The sequence below is a fragment of the Astatotilapia calliptera genome, chromosome 5, assembly GCF_900246225.1.
Source record: "Astatotilapia calliptera chromosome 5, fAstCal1.2, whole genome shotgun sequence".
NCBI classification, from domain to species: domain Eukaryota; kingdom Metazoa; phylum Chordata; class Actinopteri; order Cichliformes; family Cichlidae; genus Astatotilapia; species Astatotilapia calliptera.
In genome coordinates, this window is record NC_039306.1 from 7,729,985 (window position 1) to 7,756,201 (window position 26,217).

General features: G+C 40.5%; 1 protein-coding gene across 3 annotated transcripts; it reads right to left on the bottom strand.

The window, feature by feature from the left end:
* Positions 1-4,914: 4,914 nt before the first annotated feature.
* On the bottom strand, positions 4,915-25,659 carry ngfb (nerve growth factor b (beta polypeptide)). Of its 3 annotated transcripts, XM_026166977.1 has the most exons (3): positions 25,390-25,659; positions 11,911-12,047; positions 4,915-7,692 (listed from the first exon to the last, which is right to left on the bottom strand). In XM_026166977.1, exon 3 carries the CDS (start codon positions 7,679-7,681, stop codon positions 7,073-7,075), a length of 609 nt encoding a protein of 202 aa, XP_026022762.1. In that variant the 5' UTR covers positions 7,682-7,692; positions 11,911-12,047; positions 25,390-25,659; the 3' UTR covers positions 4,915-7,072. The 3 variants fall into 3 exon arrangements, with proteins under 3 accessions (XP_026022762.1, XP_026022763.1, XP_026022764.1); XM_026166978.1 differs by lacking the exons at positions 11,911-12,047; positions 25,390-25,659 and adding an exon at positions 9,358-10,031; XM_026166979.1 differs by lacking the exons at positions 11,911-12,047; positions 25,390-25,659 and adding an exon at positions 8,314-9,351.
* Between the last annotated feature and the right edge of the window lie 558 nt (positions 25,660-26,217).

The window sequence follows — 26,217 nt, forward strand, 5'->3', positions numbered from 1 at the left end:
TTTGAACTTCAGGTTAGTAAAGTCTTGAGGAGCTACTGCACATCTTGGCATAGTCTTGCATTACATGAAAATTATATCAGTGTGACAGTATGACACTTTGGATTCCACTACTTATGTGTGTGACCTTTACATTAGACGTTGGGCAAGAATTTATCATGGAGACACTTTTAACATTGTCCTCTGCCAGTCACTGATATCCCTGTTTGTGTGAAAATAGCTTCTTGTGTGCACCTACAACACAGTGACCTAATAGTTAAAATAAGATCAGCAGAGACATAGCCAGGATTTTGGAGATGTTATTATCTGATCTCTTATGTAGACCTGTTGTTCTTGCTAGGACGGCATATTACAAAAAGTTTGGCGGTAAAACAAAGAATAAGCCATGTTTGAAAATGGGCAATAGTTTCGACTTTAAATTAGATACAAATGTAGCAGGTACACAGTCTATAAATAGAAAGATTAAGCTTTGTAATTTTAAAAGCTATGTCCAGTATGTAATCTTTCCCCACATGACTAGTCAGGTGTAAGACTAAGTAGCAGACAGTTCTCAGGAATACATTTGAAAATATGGAACGCTCTTAACAACACGTTTAATTTTGAGTGTGCCATTCATGATTCCTCTTTAGACTTGCATACCCAAATACTACCACTGATAATGTTAAAAAGAAGATAATCATTAGGCATCTCAGTATATTGACGTTTGAAAAAGAACCTATAGTATAAGATGGAACAACCATTAGGTGAAGGTGGGAAGGAGAAACTCCATTTTCACAGGAAGGAACCTCTATCAGATGGCTCGGGCAGACGCTGTCATCTGCTGTGACTGGTTGTGAGTGGGGAGAAAGAGGAGAGAAAATGGAGAATGGAGGAAGACAAGAAAAAACACAAACTATGAGGCAAGTCTGGACTTTATTTACTGTAAACCTACTAATGCTTTCACTTTGTGCGAATGTAGGACCTATCCCGGTCCTACATTCAACCATTCATTTGCTTTTCTCTTAATAACCAATATTTTTGTATGCAATGTTTTTAAGCTTTCTTCTTTTCTTACTTACTTTCTTTGTTAAATTCAAATATTTGAATATATTCTTTTTAATTTTGCAGTGCTTTTAAATAATAATACATTTTAAATCTTTGCTTATGTGTCTAAGTGTTGTTTTTTTTGTTAATTTACAACAACATACCAATAACCAAAATGATCAGCAGCAGCAGCATTGACATGTTTTTATTGTACTTTGGCTAAACACATGCAAAAGTAATGACATTGAGCCTCATGTTAAACTAACATAATAAACATCAAATATGTTATATAGTCTGTACATGATCTCAGAATTAGTGTGACAAAAGACAAATTTCTTTTGGCCTGAGATAAAGTTAATGTACTAAAATACAGATGGGTTTAAATGCTTGACCCCTACAGAGGATGTAGTTATGCTGTCGGGATCATTATGTGAGACTTTAGGACCGCTCTCTTGGCCTGGACGAGTGATTGAAAACCTTCAGCTTCGAAGTGACATACATATCTTTTACTAATCTCCAGTGGCTCCCTGTGGCTTTGACAAAACAAAGCAACAAAAAAACACAATTAAACATTTTTTTTTAGTTCTGCATCATTGTTATATGTGTATTATAGACAGAATTTTAAGAAAGAAAATAGTTTTAATATTTTATCAGCTAAAATGTAAAATCTTAGTCCCTGTCTTCAATCTTAGACTCTTAATTTTGTTTATTCTTAGTAAAGGTGCATATGGATGTACATCCTACATACAAATATCTACTCCCATGTCCTCCTATAATTTAACCACAGGCTGTAACTTTATTTAAAAGGCTATGTTACATTTACTATAAGTAAAAGTTGAGTTGTTGTTGTTGTTGTTGTTGTTGTTGTTGTTGTTGTTGTTGTTGTTGTTGTTGTTGTTGTTGTTGTTGTTGTTGTTGTTGTTGTTGTTGTTGTTGTTGTTGTTGTTGTTGTTGTTGTTGTTGTTGTTGTTGTTGTTGTTGTTGTTGTTGTTGTTGTTAAAAGCAGAGATTTTGTAGCAGCACACTGGACAGAGTTTTCCACTAACATCTTCAACACACCTAAAATGAAGGAATATAATTTGGAATAATCCAGCCAGATGTGGGGCTTAGAGAATCAACACCAAAGCACAATGAAGCTCTTCTTATGACACATACTAAGACACCTTAGTTGATGCTGTCTCATTCACCCTTAAATAGAATGAGTCTAAATGAACATTGCCTAAAAACAAAGTTAGAGTGAACATCTTTCATAAGTCAGTGCTTAAAACATGAAGACTTTATTAATATAATATATCATATTAATAATAATGCAAGCTGATTCCTGTGAATGAAGAGTATGTATGGAGATTTGCCAGTGCTCTTCTGTGCCTTCTTTGCAGGACGGAGGGAGGTCATCTCGGGGTCACACGCTTTGTGACATGCAAGCTTCTCTTGTTTGTAGTGCCTTTGTTTGCTGCAGTGATGTGGGAGGGAAACAGCGACCCTCCCTGTATGTCTGCCAGAGTATCAGTGAGAATCAGCATGGGTGGATCATGAGACACATCACATCACTGCCTACCACCTCTATTTTCTTTCTCGCTCTCTCAAAAAAAAAAAAAAAAGAAATCAAACAGGACTCAACAAACACAAGGAAAAAAGTATGACAATGACAGCAGTTCTCCTTTTTTTTATAGAGATAAACAGATGGCATTGTACACACTTGAATTACAAATGATTAATAGTTTCCATGTGACCCAGAATAAGATCATTGGACTGGATGGGTGTTAACCCGATATCAGTTCGGTTACCCAATCCTGTCATGAATTCAGGACTGTAATTATCACTGCGGAAGTGCATCCAAACTGAAACGATATCCTCAGGGTATAATGGAGCCATAATCCCATTATCCCTCCACCGACACACTGTCCTTACCTCCTCACCCTCTTCTACTGTTCTTGATATGTAAATGAGGTGCAAAAATGTAACCTGATCTCCATACGGTGCAAGTATGAGTCATCCTATGAGCCAAGAGACACCAGAGGTGAAGTGCAGTCAAATCTCACTTTATATTTTTTCTTTGAACAGGCCGTGCTAAACCTCTAATTAGAAAAATGGCCAATTACTGTTTCAAAAGACAACTTTAGTTAGAACAAATAACTGACGAAAATAGCAAAATACAGTTATCTTTAGTTCCTTTGCAATGCATATAAACAATGTCACTCAAAATATTTAAGTACATTTCCATACCCCTAATGTGCACCGCTAGAGTAAGAGAAAACCTGTACGCAACAGAAAAACGTCTATGCGTTTCATTGTCTCCATCCAGTGGACAGAGCTCGAAATATCAAGTCTCTCAGCTGTGGTTTGCAGACACTACTTATGAAAGAGGCCACTTTGTTTCGGTCTTTATGCAGTTATCTTTATCCTTGCCACAATGCTCACTTTGAATGGATCTTAAATTATAAATCTATTAGTTGATATGAACAATTTATGCATTTTAAATTTTATTCAGCCTTTACTTTTACTGGACCTTTCAAACAAATTTCAGTATCTTTGCAAGGTAGGATTACTGCGTCATACTGCGTGACACAAAATTATATCTATGAAATTATGTAAGCTCAGGTACCTTGTTAGTACATTCATAACTTAATCCATCCTAAAAACGATATCCGGAAATAACCAATAACAAAAATAAAAGGCTCAATAATAACAACAGCATTATTTTCTTGTGTTCAGGACTAATTTTAAGACAAAAAACGTTATGAATGTATTAAGTAACAGTAGGTCAAACCATCTAATTAAATTACACCTTCTGGAAGATGTGGGTGTAATTTTTTACTGAATGGTTTTTTTTTTTTTTTATTTCATACATTTTAGTTACACATACACAGTATTTTTCCATTTCATTTCAGCCATATTGACTCTTCTCCACTTGCCACAGGACAGCAGCTTGGGGACTCCCGTCAATTTCGCGTTGCTCAATAAAATGAAATAAACATGTTCAAAACAAAGAAGCGCTACTTTTTCCGAGGGCTTCGCATGGGCCCTGAACTAAACACGAGGCATGCGCATGGACATGCACACTGACGTCTGGCATGTGGTAACGTAAGGCTTTTTATAACGCGATTATAAAAAACAAACAACTATTTTCTTAGAAACCATGGAAAAACGATCTATAACAAAATCAAATTAATATTTGTCCTATTTTGTTCATTTAAGTGAGCATCAGTGCTGCTTTTAGTTTGTGGAGGTAGTGTATGAAACGTGGGGAACTAGCTACAATTTATTGCCTGAGCGGAGTCTAATATCTGTCAAATCCAACATGTTAGGAGTCACGTTTTTATTTGTGAAAGTATTATTTTTAGGAAAAATTTCATGTTTCCGTCTTGACCTCTAGGGGGAAGTGTTGCATTCTTTTTAGCAGCTGAGCCCTGTTGCTTTATCTTAAAACTCAAGGTTTCCAGGAATACAACCTCATCTGATTTTTGTTTGCATTTCTACATTAGTTCCATGTTCGCTCAATCATATCAGACACCTCAAATACCCGATGGGACACAAAATTAGGCTGCAAGCCTACAAAAATCCCAATCGATACTGCCTGGAGAATAATTTTGTGTTCGCTGAGAGCACTGAAATATCATTGGAAAGGTATTGTATTATCAATCATTTTTGCCCTGTGTTTGTCTTTTCAGTTTTGTTTCATATGCACTGTAGAATGATAGCAAGAGAAAAACACAAAGCAAAGCCAAAAAAAAAAAAAAAAAATGGCGGTAAAACGAAGCCATATGGGAATTCTCTTTTTTTCACTTCTGTCAGGGCTTTCCTTTTTGCTGAAGGAAGCAGCAAGCTTCCCAGAACACTACAGAAAGCACACAGTGCATGTTTGTAAATGTTTAATAAATAACAATATCAACAACAACATTTATTAAAAAAAACACTTTTGGTTTTATCAGGCCTGGGTCAAATTGTATTTGCAAAGTTGTGGATTGATTTAGTCTTCTTCAGTAAATGGGCTGCATGACAGTATAATGACTGGCAGAAAAGAAGCTTGACTGTGTTGTTGTGCCAAAAGTCCTAGAGGCTGCTACTCTGTCATAAGCTGAGCTGCAGTTTAAGGTTAAGGCAGGTTTAAGCCTGTGCTTTCTGGAACCAAATCACATGGTCTTTTAAACCCAAGGTCTGTGTCTGTAAAAGCTGCAGCTTTAAAATGTTCCTGTGATTTAGTCTAAACCCAGCAGGCATTAACTAAACAGCAGTGAATGAAACCTTCTGCAATTACCGAATAGCTGTCCAACATAATAAAAAATCAACGTATAAGTAAAGGACATATTTCTACTTTTAATATCTTCAAGTGTCAAACTAATGTCATAGCGCAGTTACATTAGAGGAGTTTGGGTTGGGAGATCTGTTCATAACAGCTATATATAAACTACTGCAGCATTACAAGTTCAGTTCAGGCCTTAAGCACTAAGATAGCAATTTCATCTGCATCAAAATAAAAGAGAATTATATGAGCAATATTTGTATTTATCAAAAGCGATACTAGACTACAAATGATCAGACACACACAGCATATTGTTTTAGAGGCATTTCTAAATTCTTTGTTGAGCAGTTAGTAATCAAGGAAAGTCAGACAGCTGAAACCAGTTTCCTTAATTACCATTTTCAGAGTCTGAATGACATATGGATGTTTGGAGCAGATCTTATAATCATCATTCATCATGTAAAGGTGCCATTTAGCTGTGGTTCTGCTGCATTTTAGGTCTGTATTTGTAGATGTGGTATAAGTGATAATTTGAAAGTAAAGTATAAAAGCAAAAGATCATCCGCTTGTACCTGTATGCTCTGCCTTAACGCAATGAACCAGAATTAATCTTTCATGCTTTCTTATACACTATAATGTTCTCCATTTGAATTGCACTGCATCAGCAAATTTACCTCCCGTCTGCAGTTTGGTTTGGTCTTTGTTTCCATTTCCTGTCATTATGGCATCCTGGCATTTGATTGTTGCTCCTGGATGATAAATATTTATTATGCCTCCTATTTACCTTTGTAAATGTATGGAGCTAAAAAGTTTCCATAGAGTAAGAGGGGGGAAATGCTATTGAGGCCATGTTTTATTACACTAAGCTACTACTTTTTCCTAATGTTTTAATTAGTTTGTTTCCATGTTTAGTTTATTTTTGTGGACTATTTAGGTGTATAGTCAGGTAGTATGCACATCAGACCTCCCTTCTCGCTGTTTTCTCCTTTGGAAAATTTATGCGCTTATGAGATGACTTTTTCGGGACTATGCAACGCTTGGAAAATGATGCTACAAAAATTCAATAAATTCACTCATTTGGAGCATGGCGTTGCCACTTTTACATTACTGGTTGGATACACCAAACACAAGAAGTGTATAATAGAATATAATTTTATAATCTGGAGAATTTTTACACCAACAAATTAATTCCAAGCCTTTGGCATTTAAAAGATGCACATGTTTGTGCTTGAAACATCAGATACAGCAATGCTGAAAACAGAGAGGAAATGGTTGGAATGAGCCACAGAGGAAACAGTTGTGCACTTAGTATAGCAAACATAACCCATGAATGTATGCAATATGTGTATATGTACATAAAAATATTTCCTGTCTGTATTTTAGAATATTTTTCAGTGTAATGCTTAAAAGTTATGATAAATCCAGAGCACGCACACTTGTCAAACTGAGCACGTAGCTGCGTATTGAATTTCCATAAGCTGAGTCTGATATAAACCACAGCTAAAATAGATACCGGCACAGCTACACCCCCTGTAGCGTGGTACTTCAAACAGTTAAAAAAAACAAACAAACCCCAAAGCAAACAACCAAAACACAAAACCAGCTGCAGATACTCTTTGACCCAGGTCTGGTGTACATACATGCAGTCTTGATACTTTGACATATACTAATAATTTACTTTGTGCAGAGGTTGAGAAGTTTTTGGTGATAAATTATGTGAAAAAAAAAGTCACTTCTGCCTGCCTGTTTGCTTGTCTGTGTATGTAATGCATTTGGCTTTGTGAATCTGTGTGCGCGTGTCGTAAGTCTTCATTGCCGCCAGGACTTGCGGCTGAGCACGCACACACAGGCCACGTTAATGCGTATGTGTCTCCACGCCACCAGGTTCTGGAATGAAGTCAGCGCTCGCACAAAAGTGTGTGAATTAGTACAGTAGGAGTTCCAGTGTCTCGCATCAATTCCTAAACAGCCTGAGCTGCCTGATCGAGGGCTATGACATGTCGTCTCGAAGAAGTACTGCTTCATGTTGACATTGTTGATTTTCACGTCTGGGAGGACTGTCACCTCTCTGCCTAAGGTGTCCGTGGCTTTGGTCTTGTTGACCACCCAGACACTAATACTCTCACATACTGAGTACATCCCGCGGTGTTGAGGCTGCCCTGCTTGCCTTCGGGTCCTTCTGCCAGCACTCTGTGACCCCGATGGCTCTGCATCAGGGGGCTGAGAGCTAAAAAGCACTCTGGGTGAGAGGTAGTGGCGCTTGGTGAAGAGTTTGGGATCAACAACCGGGATAGAGTCTGGGTTGTCACTTGGAGTGTTTTCCTGTGCCGCTGTGGTGGTGGTGTACAAGTCCCCTCTGGTTGCGGCCACAGCCTGGGCACTTAAGAAGAGGAACAGGACCAGCATGGACGACCTCATGGGCACACGACCTGAGGGTGTCAATAAGAACGGAAAACACATAGATGTTACAGCGGATATGAAACATTACATATGAAACATAGAGCTTCTTCAGCAGACATGTAGTAACATCAACATTAATATGTATAGGATGCTTCCAAGTGATATTCCCTTTCTTTTGTTTTCTTTTCGGTATCCAGTAACTCCTGAGGGAACTAGGTGGTTCTTTAGCAGTTAACGCGTTTTTGTTGTGCTCACCATACGTATTATATCACTGTTTATGGGCTTCCTGAAGCCGTGACAGGTGGAGGTTTGAAAACGAAAACAATGAAAAATGCTATAATGTTCTTTAGAGTTGTGGGGAGGTGTAGAATGTAATTGATCACCAATTATTTTGTATTGTATGCAATTAACATGTATAATTTTGCAGTTTTAAAATTATGTGAATGTTCTTTTGCTTACCTAGATAAAAATAGTGAATTTTAATTTTTTTTTTTTTTTTTTTACAATGTAGTATTAATCTCCACATGCACTTATTCAATCCTCAACATGTTGAACTGTGAGATTCCCTTTATGTACGTGCATGCTGGAGCTCTTGTTTAAAGCAGAAGAAACCCCAAACATCTTTCCTGACATTAAGTTTGATGACTTACCGTTAACAGTTTTTACATGCACTATTTATTAAAAGTCTGTGTTTGGCATTGCTAAGGGTGGAGTCTGCAAATCCTGATTAGGCAGCTGCTGCCAAGGCTGCAGAGTCCTTGAGCTGATTTATACATGTAAACAGAAAGCAGTACAATGTTTCATATCTAATTTAGCAATAATATAAAAAAATTACTAACTCAATTACATTCACAAGATGACAGTGAACTCTCTTAACAATCTGTGGCTGCCTGAAGACATTCTCTGGAGTTACTTCATGTGTACACCATTTATTGTCCCAGTGATCACTGCAGCAGGCTATGGCTATGAGTCACGCACACTGTTGTATTCCCTCTCTTTTATTTCACACAGGATGTGATAGATTTTTTAAATTGATAACATGTGAATTGTGGATATTAAGCAATGGTGAGTAAGGATAGCCCAGGAATTTCCTATCCATGAAGGTCTTAGAGGTTTTTATTCTTAATTCTGAGCTATTTAAGACCACTACAACACTCGTATTTTCTTGTATTTTTCCTAGTGATAGCAGTGCACTTTAGTGGCTGCGGCAGTTATGAAGTGAGAAAGTCAGATGATGTGGTGCACAGAGCTGAATGAATGACGGTTAAGGTTGAGTTGCAGGAATGGGTGAATGGGTCAATAAAATGCCAGACTTTAATATAGAAGACTGTTGTTTGTTTACTGCAGTTCATGTCCTTGGTCAAACCCTCATTCAGTGTCTCCTAAAAGCAGTGTTTTCCAACCATTCTTATGGCACATAGGTGTGCCGTGAGAAATGATCAGGTGTGCTGTGGAAGATTATTTGGTTTCACCTGACTGGTACACCAAGCGACCGGTGTGAGTAACGGGAAGAACAATTATATTCTCTTCCACCAGAGGACAGTACAACTTCTTGCTCCAATTTAATGGGTTACCAACTGCCTTTATAACCGAAGAAGACGAATAAAAAATTACTTAGTCATGTTGCAAGTGAGATAACTCAGCATGGAGTTGCAAAAGGTAAATATTTGAAAAGAAAAAGTAGTCAGTCTGACCTGGGTCCTGGAGAAAATTCCAACCCAGATGAAGGTGCTAGTGTGAGTAGTGGTCAGAATAAAGCAAAAAAGGTATACTGGGAGGAGACTCAAATCCAGCCTCTGGGAGTCACAAGCTACCAGGTCCAGTGATCAATGAGGAAAGAGGAAACCTTTATGGATACTTGTGATTAAGACTAAGAAAATAAGAGGAAATTCCTGCACCATCCTTACTAAATTATCATTTTGTTTGGTGATGTGCCGTGTGATTTTTCTAATGTGAAATATGTGTGTGGGAAATACTGTTCTAGAGTATGACCACTCAACAACCTGGTTTTATTGTTGTAAACCTGATACTCTTCTTTCAAGGTTTGTGAGCTGAAATGAAACTTAACTGATGTGAAAAATACTTGCTTTATTTGCCCCTTTCAGTAAGACTAATCCGTGGATACGGGTTATTTGACTTGGGTTGAAGGACTAGTTGGAGAGATTATAAGTCCCATATTTTGTACTGTCTGCTTCTTTAATTCCCAAGAGATCACCACAGTGGATAGATACACGTTTATTTGGGACAGACTTTGTGCCGGATGCTCTTCCTGACATTTCTATTTGTGTGGACTTGGGACTAGCATTAGCTTGTGACTCCCAGAGGCTGGATTTGTGTCTCCTCCTGCAGGTTTTACATATCACCCTGGGTCAACACACCTGAATCAAATGATTAGTTCGTTACCAGGCCTTTAGGACATGTTGAAGAGGTAATTTAGTCATTTAAATCAGCTGTGTTGCATCAAGGACCCATTTAAAACCTGCAGGACACCGGCCCTCGAGGCCTGGAATTGCCCACCCCTGATCTAAATTGTCCAAAAAAATGTACACAGTACTGTTTATTAAAAAAAGGAAAACTAGACAGAAACAGTGCTGAATTAAATGGTGGAAAATTAAAGAATAACATACCCAAAAAAACAAAATTACCCATCAGAGTAGGCGTGACACATAGGGAAATATATAATTGACATTAATGTGACGTGTTTGATGTCATTTTCTTTTCATCGTGTCATGACTCACCACAAAACACAGAACAGAACATCTGTGCTTAATGGCTTTTTTAAGTTGACAGGCTGTGTCCTTCATTTAATACAACAGGAATCACAGGCATGTCAACACCTGTGATAGCTACAATAGCAGGCTCTGTTGGGTAGGCTTATTATATGCTGTGTTTGCCTCAGGTAGCAGGGTGAGCACTTGTGGATTAAAATTGTTGGCAAAACAAATCAAAAGAAAAACTATAGCCTGTGCAACAATACATAATGTGAGCTAGAACTAAAATATTATAGGTTTTTAAGGTCTGTCTAGTTCAAGTTATTGATACCTGGTGCAACATTTTGACATGACAAAATCATTACTGCATCATTGTTGGAAATAAACAGACAAAGGCAGTGAAGATATGCCACACCTCTTTTTTCTTTTCTTTTCTGCCTTTAAGTGCCAATTTAGATTACTTTAGGGGACAGAGGAAGATCACTTTATAGCATAGCATAGCAAACATCACACAGACTAAATTAGCAAGGAAAAAGCTTAAGATGAGAACAATATCTTCCCAGGAGCAGCATTGCTTATAGTAACAAGAAAAGTGAAAGACCAGCAACAATGCGGTGTCTATGTTCTCTTTTAAATTCAAAATTATACAGACATGTCAGGGCTAATTTGACATTCGTAAACACATTAATGGCTCAAATGTACCCAATGTGTGACATGGCTTATTGGCACATTGAAATTGAGCAGAGTCAATTTTTTGTAATGTTTCAGATTTTTGGAAGTGGGGGAATAACACAGGAAAATAAGTGCTGATAAGCTTAAAAAAGAAATTTCAGAGCTGAGTGAAACAAACAAAGAAACCGCCACCGGTGCACCAGTATTGTAAAATGCCTAATCTAATACCTCCAGATGATTTCGTATTTAACCCCATTCATATCTTCTATTTTTTATACTTTGGTTATTGTCTAATATTAAAATGTGTTTAATATTATAATATGTACGTGTGGCACATATGCACACAAAAAAAGAAAAAACAGAAATGGGACAAACTTTTGACAGCACTATAAACCTTCAGGTCTAGAAGTAGCAGCTGTTGCTACCACACAAACCGTAATTAAAATAATCTAAAAACCATAATCTCTCTTTGACATCTGGCTACATATTTTCCAGCTTTTTCTGCACATCAACGTTTAAATGAAAATGTAAACACTGGCTGTACTGGTCTCCATATTTACTTCTGTGCAAGAGCAAATGTGAGTGACGCCTTTGTTATTGTTTTTCGGCACATGCAGGTCAGTTCAGGACAGTGACCAGTTTACACTGGAATCTGATATTAGCAGAACTGAATGGATAATGTGAAAAAAACAAAAAACAAACAAACACTGAGGATGCAGTGTGAACACAGCCATGCTGAATAAGCACAGTGTTGCTAGCTTTACATATGTATTATCTACAACAGACATCTACAACAAAACAAGACAAACACATGAAAAAAACTGATCTGTTTCGAGACTTGTTTGCATTTACACATATATATACCTTTTCAGTGTATGCACGTGAACTGTACCACCTTTGTGGCTCCTAGAGGATGTGATTAGAGTTCTGTGTGTTATGGGCACCTCCTGCCATGAGGCCTGGCTGTGGCTGCCATCCAGCACACCTCTGCCTCTTCAATCCTGTTGACAGACAAGTGGAGAAATTGTCTTAGCCAGCTCGTAAACCCACTGTAAACACATTCTTTACAAGACAAATAAGGGAAGAGAACATTAATGTGTTTTCCCCTCTCACCACATCGTTACATACTGAAACATATTGAAATCAAGAAGCAGACCTCCATCATGTACATTATTCTAGGGGTTGGAAATGGCGTGTTAGTTTAACGTTAACACAATAACATTTGTCTGAATTCTTGGACACATGAGCTTTGACAGATTTTCTAGACTTAAACAGTCTTGTACCTTCAGACAGATAGCCTCAAACATTTAAACTTGAATGAATATTTACGAGTAAGTCAGAACCAGATCACTATGGAATTTGGTATTTTGTACAGTATATGAGTGCATAACAGAATATTTAGACACTCTAAGCCATTGTGATAAATCAAAACATCAGTTTTACTGTCTCGTCTCGCTCTATTTTATCACTGCATTTTATTATTGATTTGATTTGGTACAGACAGCCGCAATTCATTTTTGTGCAGTGATGAAAGGCATTTGAGCTTGATCATCCATCACACTAACCAGACGCAGAACATTTGTTCCTGTTGCCATATTACTGTACTCGTGGGTTCTAATGTTAAACCTGCCAAGGAGAAAATATTTAAGAGCTCATTCCAGAAAACACTGTGTCCCGAAACTTAATTGTAAACGTGTTTTCATTTTAAGCTATGCCTTTAAATCATGGTTGAGCAAGTTAAAAACAGTAAGATATGGCACGTGTGCAAAATGACAGAAATGTAAGCAGCTTATATAAACAGAAGTAAATGGGTTGTTAATCAAAATTACTGTGGCGTGCTCCTGTGCAGAATCTGCAGCAGCACAGGAACTGTTCAGCATCTCAAAAGAGCTTTTCTCCACCTGTCAATTCAACTTGTGACCCTGTAACAGCAGCATGAGCTCTTTTAGAAACAGGAAGCTCACTAAAACTAGACAATAAAGTTATAAAATTCTGTTTTGGTAATGTCAGAATTTGACATAAACAACATGAAAACATAAATACCCTCCCAATGAAGACAACATTGACTTCATTGTCATACCAACAATAGATAACAGTAAATAACATTTCTATTCATGGAAATTAACTTTTGATATATGAAATCTCCTGCAGTTTGAGGTTTTCTCCTTCAGAAAAGAAGTTTTAAAAACAGCAAATTAAGTTAGCTAAAATTTGGTTTTAAACAATCTAACAAAAATCCAGATACAGGGAGTGCAGAATTATTAGGCAAGTTGTATTTTTGAGGAATAATTTTATTATTGAACAACAACCATGTTCTCAATGAACCCAAAAAACTCATTAATATCAAAGCTGAATGTTTTTGGAAGTAGTTTTTAGTTTGTTTTTAGTTTTAGCTATTTTAGGAGGATATCTGTGTGTGCAGGTGACTATTACTGTGCATAATTATTAGGCAACTTAACAAAAAACAAATATATACCCATTTCAATTATTTATTTTTACCAGTGAAACCAATATAACATCTCCACATTCACAAATATACATTTCTGACATTCAAAAACAAAACAAAAACAAATCAGCGACCAATATAGCCACCTTTCTTTGCAAGGACACTCAAAAGCCTGCCATCCATGGATCCTGTCAGTGTTTTGATCTGTTCACCATCAACATTGCGTGCAGCAGCAGCCACAGCCTCCCAGACACTGTTCAGAGAGGTGTACTGTTTTCCCTCCTTGTAAATCTCACATTTGATGATGGACCACAGGTTCTCAATGGGGTTCAGATCAGGTGAACAAGGAGGCCATGTCATTAGTTTTTCTTCTTTTATACCCTTTCTTGCCAGCCACGCTGTGGAGTACTTGGACGCGTGTGATGGAGCATTGTCCTGCATGAAAATCATGTTTTTCTTGAAGGATGCAGACTTCTTCCTGTACCACTGCTTGAAGAAGGTGTCTTCCAGAAACTGGCAGTAGGACTGGGAGTTGAGCTTGACTCCATCCTCATCCCGAAAAGGCCCCACAAGCTCATCTTTGATGATACCAGCCCAAACCAGTACTCCACCTCCACCTTGCTGGCGTCTGAGTCGGACTGGAGCTCTCTGCCCTTTACCAATCCAGCCACGGACCCATCCATCTGGCCCATCAAGACTCACTCTCATTTCATCAGTCCATAAAACCTTAGAAAAACCAGTCTTGAGATATTTCTTGGCCCAGTCTTGACGTTTCAGCTTGTGTGTCTTGTTCAGTGGTGGTCGTCTTTCAGCCTTTCTTACCTTGGCCATGTCTCTGAGTATTGCACACCTTGTGCTTTTGGGCACTCCAGTGATGTTGCAGCTCTGAAATATGGCCAAACTGGTGGCAAGTGGCATCTTGGCAGCTGCACGCTTGACTTTTCTCAGTTCATGGGCAGTTATTTTGCGCCTTGGTTTTTCCACACGCTTCTTGCGACCCTGTTGACTATTTTGAATGAAACGCTTGATTGTTCGATGATCACGCTTCAGAAGCTTTGCAATTTTGAGACTGCTGCATCCCTCTGCAAGATATCTCACTATTTTTGACTTTTCTGAGCCTGTCAAGTCCTTCTTTTGACCCATTTTGCCAAAGGAAAGGAAGTTGCCTAATAATTATGCACACCTGATATAGGGTGTCGATGTCATTAGACCACACCCCTTCTCATTACAGAGATGCGCATCACCTAATATGCTTAATTGGTAGTAGGCTTTCGAGCCTATACAGCTTGGAGTAAGACAACATGCATGAAGAGGATGATGTGGACAAAACACTCATTTGCCTAATAATTCTGCACTCCCTGTAGAAGCAAAAGGTCTGTTTAATTCACAATTTTTCTTCTATTGTCAGTAATTCCCTGAAAACATAATATTGGACTTTGGCTTCCAAAGGATACATTGGTCAGTTTCTAAAAGGTCTATATGTGCAGTAGACTGCTGCTATGAATTTTAACAATAGTACCTACTCTTGTGTTGAATTGGATAAACTTTTCAAAGTTTCAAGCTACTTAACAATACTATATAAGAGTAGTATATAAATGTATATCCATGTAAAAGCGAAAACTATAAATCAACCAGTCCTTTGTTCAAGTAGGGCTGGGCCATATCATGCCGTTCACGGTAATGCCGGTATAATGTTAGGTAATGATAAGAAAATTAAATATCGTGATAGAATATGGGTAAAATGCACATGCGCAGTGCCTTTGTTTTCATACACACATGGCAGAAAAAGCATGGTGGTGACGCAGAATGAGAAGGGCAAACGCGGATCGTTGAATGAAACGGATGAACCAGAATTGGTTTGTAAAAATGTGCAACTTCAGTGGTGTGGAACTGGTTTGGCTTTCATCTGTCAGATACACACCAAAGCACAATTTTTGGTAGAGCACGCAAGTGGGCCTTGGTTATTAGTGTGTTTTTCGGAAAATAAGTCGCTCTTAAAATCCTTTGATTTTCTGAAAAATCAACAGTGCCCCTTATAATCCGGTGCTCCTTATGTATGAATTCTGGTTGTGCTTACTGACCTCGAACCAATTTTATGTCGTACATTTTATGTCAAAAAATGTTTTAGTACGACTTTAAGCTACAAACCCGCACCGCTTGATGGATTGTTGGAGCATTACAGCTATTGTAGTCAGGAGCCTTGCGGAGTGATACGTACTGTGCTTCAACATAATATTACCGTATTGTGTGTGTGTATAACCTCTTTTTAAGTTTTGTGGATATTATACATGGTTATGCTCAGGATATCTTGGCCAATTTCCACTGGAAATGCCTTTTGGTTAAACTGTCAGCAAGGAATTTGCATAAAAAAACAGCTGCTTGTTTAAGTGAAAATACATTGAGGGATTTATTTATTTTGTCTCGCGTCAGTTATATCGTCAGTTATATCCTTATCGCAAATTTTCAAATAGATATTGCGATGAATATTTTTGGCCATATTGCCCTGCCCTATGTCCAAGTGCAAACAGGGTTGAGAAGTTTGGTTAGTTTTACTTAAAGCTGGGCTTGACAGCAATGGACATTTAATGTGATAGGTGTCAAATTACTCTGAGCTCTAAATGTGCCTAGGGGATTTTGAGGTGAATGGTACACTGAGCATATACAACATCATGCCATGACTTAGAGTTGGATGTCTCAAGACCGGTCTCGAGACCATTTTTACGTGGTCTTGGTCTTGTCTTGGTCTCAGATCGCTCAGTCTTGTCTTGGTCTCGCTGTCTCTATCTTGCTGTCTCAGATCGACATAGTGGTTGGGAGATTTGGAGTCAACAAAATCCATGACACACAACGTAACATTCGATAATGTGTCATGCGCAAAAGCATCAGCTCTAAGAGCCGTGCTTAGAGAGTGCTTTGTAGTGAATCAGAAGAGCCGACTCCCATTGAGCGAGAGCCGGCTCCTCACTTAATTTCCTTTCGCTGCTCAGCTCTCACACAGTGGCTCAGCTATGCTCCAATCCCTCCCGATTGTAGCCAATCACATGCGAGGATATAGGATAATATCATTATGTGAAAAACAGAGAGGGTGAGAGACGCGACAGTCAAGTGGAGCGTGCGTCTGTCCTCTCAGTAAGTGAGTGAGACAGTAGACAGCGGTGAGGAGGGCTGTGAGTGCATTGCAAAAACATTAATATGCCTGACACCCGTAAATGAAGCAGCATCTGGCTGCAGTTTAAAGACTTTTTTGTCTTGGTCTCGGTCTTAGTCTCGTCTCGACGTTGTCTTGGTCTTGACTCGGTCTTGGTATTGTCTTGGTTTAGGCGGTCTTGACTACAAGTCTGCCATGACTTGAATAAAATAAGTGTAAATCTTTAATGAACTTGTGATCATAGGAGCAACTTGCTTTGCCCAAAGGCCCCTTTTCAAGATGACAGGAGGCTGGGGGCCAGCTAATAAAGAAATGCCCATTCATTTTCTTAACCTTTTATCCAGTTCAGAATTACAGGTGATTTAAGCAACAAAGAGAGCACGCCCTGGATGGGTCGTCAGTCTTTCACAAGTCTAATGCACAAACACGGGCAACTGCACACTCTCACATTTACACTTACAGCCAGTTAAGAATAATCAAATAACCTAACATCATGTCCTTGGACTGTTTGAGTTTTTTTCTTGTACCTACACAGTAAAGGGAAAAGACACAAACAGGCAGATTTGAACCCACTGCCTTTTAGCTGTGAAGCATCGGTGCTAATGAGTTGCTGCTATGCTATGCTATGGAGAAAACACCTTTCATTCTGAAAGGGGAAAACTAACTTGCCTAATAAGTCTCATGGACCCTTTAGTCATTTATCAGGGAAAATTAATGTGTCAGACAAAGTGAAAATAATTGGGATGCTTGAGATATTTGCTTAATATGCAGATTAAAATACATGGTTATTGAAATGCTGTTTGTGATTGAATTTAAATTTTAATGTGGTGTGACAATGTTAAGGCACTTTTGAATTCAAGTTGCAAGATAATTGCAAGATAATTATGTTATTCCTTTATGGCTCAGCGTCTTTTTATATGATGTTTAAAATATTATTCTAGAAATATTATTATTTTTAAGTATTTTCTTTTTTTAAATTACATTCCACAACTGCAGATGCATATTACATGCAAATGCTTTGGTTATTAAAAAATAATACAGTAATTATTAACTGATAATGAATTAATGAATTAAAAATTATAATTTATGTATTAAAATACATAAATGATTGGCTTATGCTGCGTTTAATGAGTGAATAAAGGTCGTTGTTTCAGCAGATTTTTGTGAAAATGGCAAAATGTAATTGTGCTTAACAATAATGGATTCGTGTTAATGTCAATTCTGTTTAACAGTGTAGTTGAGCATATCCAAAAAGATTGTGATCATTTTAACAGAAAACAAATGTGAATTATTTTGAGGATCTGAATTTGGGTCAGTGACACACAAATTTACAGCTACTGACCTGTTAAAAAATAACATGCAGCCAGATGTGAAAAGTGAACGTGACATCCGTTCAAGTTACTAGGTGGGCTATAAATATGCATCTGACACAACTGTACACATTAGTGTGCGCTGGGGCATTGCACATCGCTCTACTTATTGAGACTTGAAGCAGATGGGTAACAGCGGCACATGGCTATACGGGAAAGATGTGGATTTGTGTTGACTCATCACTGCCTGATGACTGAGTGGAATAAAATTGCCCCGTCTGTTTGATGTTAACACAGTGAAGAAAATGGTATTTCTTGGCACACTTTACCGTTGAATAAACTCGACGCTTTCAATTGGATAATGTGCTCTGTTACATTGGCTTTAATTTGACTGGAGCCTCCTGGAAAAGCCTGAATACTTCCCAGACCATAGCCGATGAAATACCACAGGAATGATCAGGATGTTTGTATCATCAGTAAAACACTCACTGAGTCTGCATGAGCATGATCCCAAAATGGTATGGCCTTTCTCATTTCTCATCATCTCCTCTTCACTCTGTCCTGTGGCGGTGAAGCAGAAATTGATCTCGGCTGAAGGATATTTTAATTCCTGAAATGCATCAGGAGGAGCTATGAGTAAAGTTAAACAGGTGTGTCCTTATTTTGGAAGTTTTGCCATCCGTGCCATATAAAAGAGAAATAGCTGAAACATAAATCATGAAGGGAGGATAACTCCACTTTTATGTTTGTGTTTTGATGTTAGTAAAGATGATGATTTTTGCCTCTCTAGTCTTCTTTGTTTTATTGTATAACATTTTATGACTTTATAACTGAAAAAGCTCTAAATAAATCTTACTTACACTCCATATTTTAAGTAGCAGGGACTAAGTGAGTGAAAGAGGCACAGAACGAATTCATGATATAAAAACTGAGAAAACAAATGAGCAAACTATCTGTCCTTTCCAATTTTGTTTAGGGCAAAATTGAAGGAAATGGCAATCAAAAAATGTATAAATTGTAATGATTTATTTTTCCAGATTTTGGGAGACTAAGTAAATTTAGTCATTAAAATTTAAACTTAACCTAATTTTAAATTTGGGACAATAGTAGAATAAGTTTAAAATTTAAGCTTCATCTAAGTTTACATTTTAAATGCATTGAAATTTTTTTAATGCTTCTTATAAGTAGTGTTCATATGTATTACCCTATCTGGTCTCATATGTATTTTTGCTGCTCTAACAGTTAATAAGGTTGGGATCAATAAAAGTTCATTGATTGTACTATAACTTTTATAGGACTATAAATTATGCCTAAGCAATTAAGATAAAATGGATGAGTTATTGATGGTCTCGTGGACCATCGAAAACCTTCATAGTGATTCATGCTCCCTGCTTCTATAAAACCATATTATAGTTCAGTAATCCAACATCTCCCAATTTTTATATTTGAGAACAGCCAAGTGATCAAATTAAACTTTAAAATCAGAATTTTACTGTCTTTAATGATCAGTATAATAATGACCATGCGCTATTGATATTCAGACTTGCGGGGTTTTTTTTTTTCAGTTATTAAAACCACCGCTGTACTGACCATTGTTTATGTAACATACATTATTTTATTAGGTACATCTGTTCAACTGTTCTTACCGCAACATCTAATGAGCCAATCAAACTGAGCATCAAAATGGGGAAGAAAGATGGTTTAAGTGACTTTAAACATAGTATGGTTGCTGGTGCCAGACAGGCTGGTTTGAGTTTCTCAGAAACTGCTGAGCTGCTGAAATTTTCCCACATAACCGTCTCTAGGGTTTACAGAGACTGGTCCTAAAAAGAGAAAGTATCCAGTGTGTGGCTGTTCTCTGGCAGAAAATGCCTTGTTGATGTCAGATGTCAAAGGAGCATGGCCAGACTGTTTCAAGCTGATATGAACAGAGCAGTATCTCAAATAACCAGTCGTTATAACTGAGGTATTCAGAGGAACATCTCTTGCACCAATGAACCTTGAAACAGATGGGCTACACCACCAGAGGACCACACTGGGTGTAACTCCCGGCAGCTGAGAGCAGGAAACTGAGTCCTGATTTCTACTGCTTTTAAAGCTAGGGTTAAATTAGGCATAAACAACATGAAAGCATGGATCCATCCTGCATTTTATCAGCAGTTCATGGTGTCGGTTGTGATTCACTGCATGCTTCTACCCCACAGTGACCACAGTGTACCACTGTATCTTGTGATGGTTGCTTCTAACAGTATAACATGTCATGTCACAAAGCTGATTTCTTTACTATGACAGAGTTTACTGACTGAGTTTACAAATGGCTTCCACAGTCAGATTTTAATCAGATGGAATACAGTTGCCCCTGGGATCCCAGGGGCTATGTTGTCTGGGGGCTTTTGCCCCCTGGTAGGGTCTCCCATGGCAAATTGGCCCTGGGTGAGGGACCAGACAAAGAGCGATTCATAAGACCCTTATGAAAAGGACATCGAGGGAACAGTTTACCCTGCCCGGGATAGGGTTACCGGGGCCCCGCCCTGGAGCCAGGCCCGGGGAGGGTGCCCGAGGGCGAGCGTCTGGTGGCCGGGCCTTAGTCCATGGGGCCCGGCCGGGCACAGCCCGAAGAGGAGACATGGGCCCATCCTCCCGCAGGCCCACCACCCGCAGGAGGCGCCATAGGGGTTGGGTGCATTGTGTGCCGGGTGGCGGCCAGGAGCGGAGGCCCTGGCGGACTGACCCCCGGCTGCCAAGACTGGCAATAGGGACATGGAATGTCACCTCTCTGGTGGGGAAGGAGCCGGAGTTAGTGCGTGAGGTTGAGAGGTACCGGCTAGATATAGTCGGGCTCACCTCTACACATGGCTTGGGCTCTGGAACCAGTCTCCTGGAGAGGGGCTGGACTCTGTCTCAGTCTGGAGTTGCCCCTGGTGAGAGGCGGCGGGCTGGGGTGGGTATCCTAATATCCCCTCGGCTTGCTGCCGGTACGTTGGGGTTTTTCCCGGTGGACGAGAGGGTTTGTTCCCTGCGCCTTAGGGTCGGGGAACGGGTCCTGACTGTCATCTGCGCTTATGCGCCGAGTGGCAGTTCAGAGTACCCAGCCTCCTCAGAGTCCCTGGGGGGGGGGGGTGCTGGAGGGTGCTCCACCTGGAGACTCTGTTGTCCTGCTGGGAGACTTCAATGCTCACGTGGGTAACGACAGCGAGACCTGGAGGGGCGTGATTGGGAGGAACGGCCTCCCTGATCTGAACCCGAGCGGTGCTCTGTTATTGGACTTCTGTGCTAATCACAGTTTGGCCATAACGAACACCCTGTTCGAACATAAGAGTGTCCATAAGTGCACGTGGCACCAGGATGCTCTAGGCCGTAGGTCGATGATCGATTTTGTAATCGTATCAGCAGACCTGCGACCATATGTTCTGGACACTCGGGTAAAGAGAGGGGCTGAGCTGTCAACTGATCACCACCTGGTGGTGAGTTGGATCAGGTGGCGGGGGAAGACGCTGGACAGACCTGGTGCACCTAAACGCGTAGTGAGGGTGTGCTGGGAACGTCTAGCAGAGGCCCCAGTCCGCGAGATCTTCAACGCACACCTCCGGCAGAGCTTCAACAGCATTCCGAGGGAGACTGGGGACATTGAGTCCGAATGGACCATGTTCAGCGTCTCCATTGCCGAAGCTGCTGCATTGAGCTGCGGCCGCAAGGTGGTTGGTGCCTGCCGTGGTGGTAATCCCCGAACCAAATGGTGGACACCAGAGGTGAAGGGAGCCACCAGGCTGAAGGAGTCCTATCGGGCTTGGTTAGCCTGTGGGACTCCGGAGGCAGCCGACAGGTATCGACAGGCCAAGCGGAATGCGGCTCGGGCAGTGGCTGAAGCAAAAACTCGGGTGTGGGAGGAGTTCGGAGAGGCCATGGAAAAAGACTTTCGGGCTGCCTCGAAGAGATTCTGGCAAACCGTCAGACGTCTCAGGAGGGGAAAGCGGTGCTCTACCTGCACTGTGTATAGTGCTGGCGGAGCGCTGCTGACGTCGACTGAGAAAATTGTCAGGCGGTGGAAGGAATACTTCGAGGACCTCCTTAATCCCACTGACACGTCTTCCGAGGAGGAAGCAGAGTCTGGGGATGAGGGGAATGACCCGCCAATTTCCGGGGGCGAGGTCACTGAGGCAGTTAAACAACTCCTTGGTGGCAGAGCCCCTGGTGTTGATGAGGTCCGCCCCGAGTTCCTGAAGGCTCTGGACGTTGTAGGGCTGTTCTGGTTGACACGCCTCTGCAATGTTGCGTGGAGATCAGGGGCAGTACCTGTGGACTGGCAGACCGGGGTGGTGGTCCCCATCTTCAAGAAAGGGGACCGGAGGGTGTGTTCCAACTACAGGGGGATCACACTCCTCAGCCTCCCTGGGAAAGTCTATGCCAGGGTGCTGGAAAGGAGAGTTCGTCCGTTAGTCGAACCTCGGATACAGGAAGAACAATGCGGTTTTCGTCCTGGTCGCGGAACACTGGACCAGCTCTTTATCCTCTCCAGGATACTTGAGGGTGCATGGGAGTTTGCCCAACCAGTCTACATGTGTTTTGTGGACTTGGAGAAGGCATTCGACCGTGTCCCTCGGGGTGTCCTGTGGGAGGTGTTGCGGGAATATGGGGTGTCTGGCCCATTGCTACGGGCCATTCGATCCCTATACAACCGTTGCAAGAGCTTGGTTCGCATTGCCGGCAATAAGTCGGACTCGTTCCCGGTGGGTGATGGGCTCCGCCAGGGCTGCCCTTTGTCTCCGGTTCTGTTCATAATTTTTATGGACAGGATTTCTAGGCGCAGCCAAGTGGCGGAGGGCTTTCGCTTTGGTGGCCTCAGAATCTCATCTCTGATTTTTGCAGATGATGTGGTTCTGTTGGCTTCATCGGGTGAGGGCCTCCAGCTCGCACTGGAGCGGTTCGCAGCCGAGTGTGAAGCAGCGGGAATGAGGATCAGCACCTCCAAATCTGAGGCCATGGTTCTCAGCCGGAAAAGGGTGGAGTGCCCACTCCGGGTCGGGGATGAGTTCCTGCCCCAAGTGGAGGAGTTCAAGTATCTCGGGGTCTTGTTCGCGAGTGATGGGAGAAGGGAGCCGGAGATCGACAGACGGATTGGGGCTGCAGCTGCAGTAATGCGGACGCTGCACCGGTCCGTCGTGGTGAAGAGGGAGCTGAGTGTAAAAGCGAAGCTCTCAATTTACCGGTCGATCTACGTCCCTACCCTCACCTATGGCCACGAGCTGTGGGTAGTGACCGAAAGAACGAGATCGCGGATACAAGCGGCAGAAATGAGCTTCCTCCGAAGGGTGGCTGGCCTCTCCCTTAGAGATAGGGTGAGAAGTTCGGCCATCCGGGAGGGGCTCAGAGTAGAGCAGCTGCTGCTCCACATCGAAAGGAGCCAGCTGAGGTGGTTCGGGCATCTGACAAGGATGCCCCCTGGGCGCCTCCTGGGTGAGGTGTTCCAGGCATGTCCCACCGGGAGGAGGCCCCGGGGCAGACCCAGGATACGCTGGAGAGATTATATCTCTCGGCTGGCCTGGGAACGCCTTGGTATTCCCCCGGATAAGCTGGAGGAGGTGGCTGGGGAGAGGGAGGTCTGGGCCTCTTTGCTTAGGCTGCTGCCCCCGCGACCCGGCCCCGGACAAAGCGGATGAAAATGGATGGATGGATGGATGGAATACAGTTGTGATGTGGTGGCACAAAGATTTGCACCATGGATCTGCAGCAAATGCGGTCTGTTTCTAGCACCTTCTTCAACCGGTGCCACTAAGAAACAAGGCAGCTCTGAAGGAGATCTTACCAGGTACCAACAAGATGAACATAAAGTGGTTGCAAGGTGTAAGCTAGTTCTACCATGTGTCATGTCTCTTTAATGGATGCCTGTTTCAGCCACTGACCTTAAAAAGGATGTGGAGTTAGAAAATATTTTAAGACCCAAAGCTGGCCACTTACTAAAGTTTCATCAGTTATCCAATGCTATGATTCACTCAACTTGAACAAGCTAAGTGTGCCCATGCGCTTAGATCTGCTGACAGTTTGTGAGCTGTTAATGTTTGGGTATTTTGCTCATAGACTACATGTACGAGTATTTAGAAGAGTTTATTTCTTTGTGTGGCTGAGCTTAATTATTTTTTTCTTTGGTTGTTTTTGGTATTTCCATGTTTATATGTACAGCTATTGTTAAGAGAGAGTTTTGAGTAGGCTTTTGAACTTTTGCTAAGACTTTTGACACTTGAAAGGATAATTTATTGGCACGTTAAAAATTATACAACATTGGAAAAATCTTCTAATTTGAAAAAAAAAATATAAGCTTTCCCATATGGAAAAGAAATAGAAAAAAACTTTCTCACAAGACAGCTACAAACTTTACAAGATTTATATATATATTTTCCACATGGGTTAAGCCAATCAACTTTGGTCTCATCTACCGTACACTGTTGTTCAAACAAAAAGCTCAATTTTATTGTTTCACATTCAAATTGGACTTTACTGTGATATGATTATGACTAAAATACACCACTGGCCCAGCTTGTGTAATATTCAGAGCTCAGTAGCTGCAAAATTGCCTCAGTTTACTGGTACTGTATTCCCTCAGAATAGCTGGATGCGATTTGTGGTTTGGCCATGCAGCTGCTGCTACCATACCTTCACACCCCATTCGTTTTTCCATATTCTTATTTCCCGATTGTAGACTTTCATAATAGCTGCTTTGTGCTTATTTATCTAATGAGGTTTTGGAGCTGGTTAGCCACTGCTGACTCTCTACTATACTGAGCTTTGTGTATGCTTGTTGGGGTTACACAGGGATTCGGGAAGAGCTCTAGTCTTTATCAGAATATACTGTGGGATATCCAAGCTTCATTCAAGCATGTACACCATCATTTCTGAAATGCCACTTGTTGCTGTTCATTTTTCATGTTCTATAATGTTAGAATTTACAGCAATGACTAAAAGCAGCATGTGCAAATTAATACACAGACATTTACAAAATTTGCTGATAAGTCATTTTGTCAGTCAATATCATGAACTAATATAAAACTCACCTTTGTATTTTTTCTCCATTAATTTATTCCAATTATTTATGAAAAACAACATTTTTGTGGTTAGGTTTACCAAGCTATTGGCCTTACTTGCAAGAAGTTTCAATCCTGGTGATGGTTTCAAGATGGTACAGTGGAATTTGCTGCCTACATCTCTGAGATGAATATAGTGCTCTTGGCACTAATCTGGGACACAGGTAATGTGCTACTTCACATAAACTATATAAAATACTCATTCAGAAAATTCAAATGATTTCCTCCTTGTCCTTTTTATTGTTTGTGTTTGGGGACAATTACTTTAACAAAACAGGCAAAAAACAAAATCCCTAAACAATTAACTGGGATTAACACCTCAAATTAATTTATAATAAAAGTTAATGATGCTTGCAGCCCTACCTTACATATAATGATGTGCAGAGGTAATGAGCACTCTGCTTCCTCTTTTACTTGATGGCACACTGTGCAAGCTCTGCTGCAACACTGGCAACATTTCTTCCTCTTGGTGGTGTGAATTAATGAAATCAGCAAGCCTGCCATTTATATGGTTTGTTACTCATGAATGGAGAGGCCACCCATAGCCACTGACCTACAACTCATTAGCTCTAATGGAGTCAGTTTAATGGACCCTTTCTGGGTTGACTGACAAGCAGCCTGTGGTGGCACACAACCCAGGCTGCAGACCAGGGACAATCTACCTCTTGCTTCATTCATATGGTAAAAGTCACACAGTCTCTCTAGTAACCTGATCCTCTTAGGCGCTCATTCAAAGAGGAAAGGAGGTGCAGGCGACTTTATCTGAAAGCCACCAATGGGCTTTGAATAACATGCTGCTGATTATGTTGCTGTGGTCATTCATGCAAAACTGCTCACCAGTTGAAGCTGCATTTGTGCAGACTTTTTACCCTCAGACTCAAAATTCACTAAAGTTGCAGTCATGGTAAAATTTTGAGCTTTAAGTGCATTAATAATTTAATTACCAGGATTTTACAATTGTTTTGTTTTATGTGTTAAGTTTCCTTTCCTCGACCACAGTGTGGCTGTAAAAAAGCTTAATAGGTAGTGGTACTGTGGACAACATTTAAAATCAAACTAAACTAACTCATAAAGGAAAACAGTAATTTCCCAATACTTTATTGCCAAAGGAATATAGATTGTAGTTGTCACCATTATTTAATTGTCCTTGAAAAATAATTGATTTCTGTGCATTTTTTCCCCACACTGCAT

Bases quoted from the DNA above. Each gene is read 5' to 3' on its own strand.
- ngfb (XM_026166977.1), bottom strand. From the start codon at position 7,681: ATGAGGTCGTCCATGCTGGTCCTGTTCCTCTTCTTAAGTGCCCAGGCT.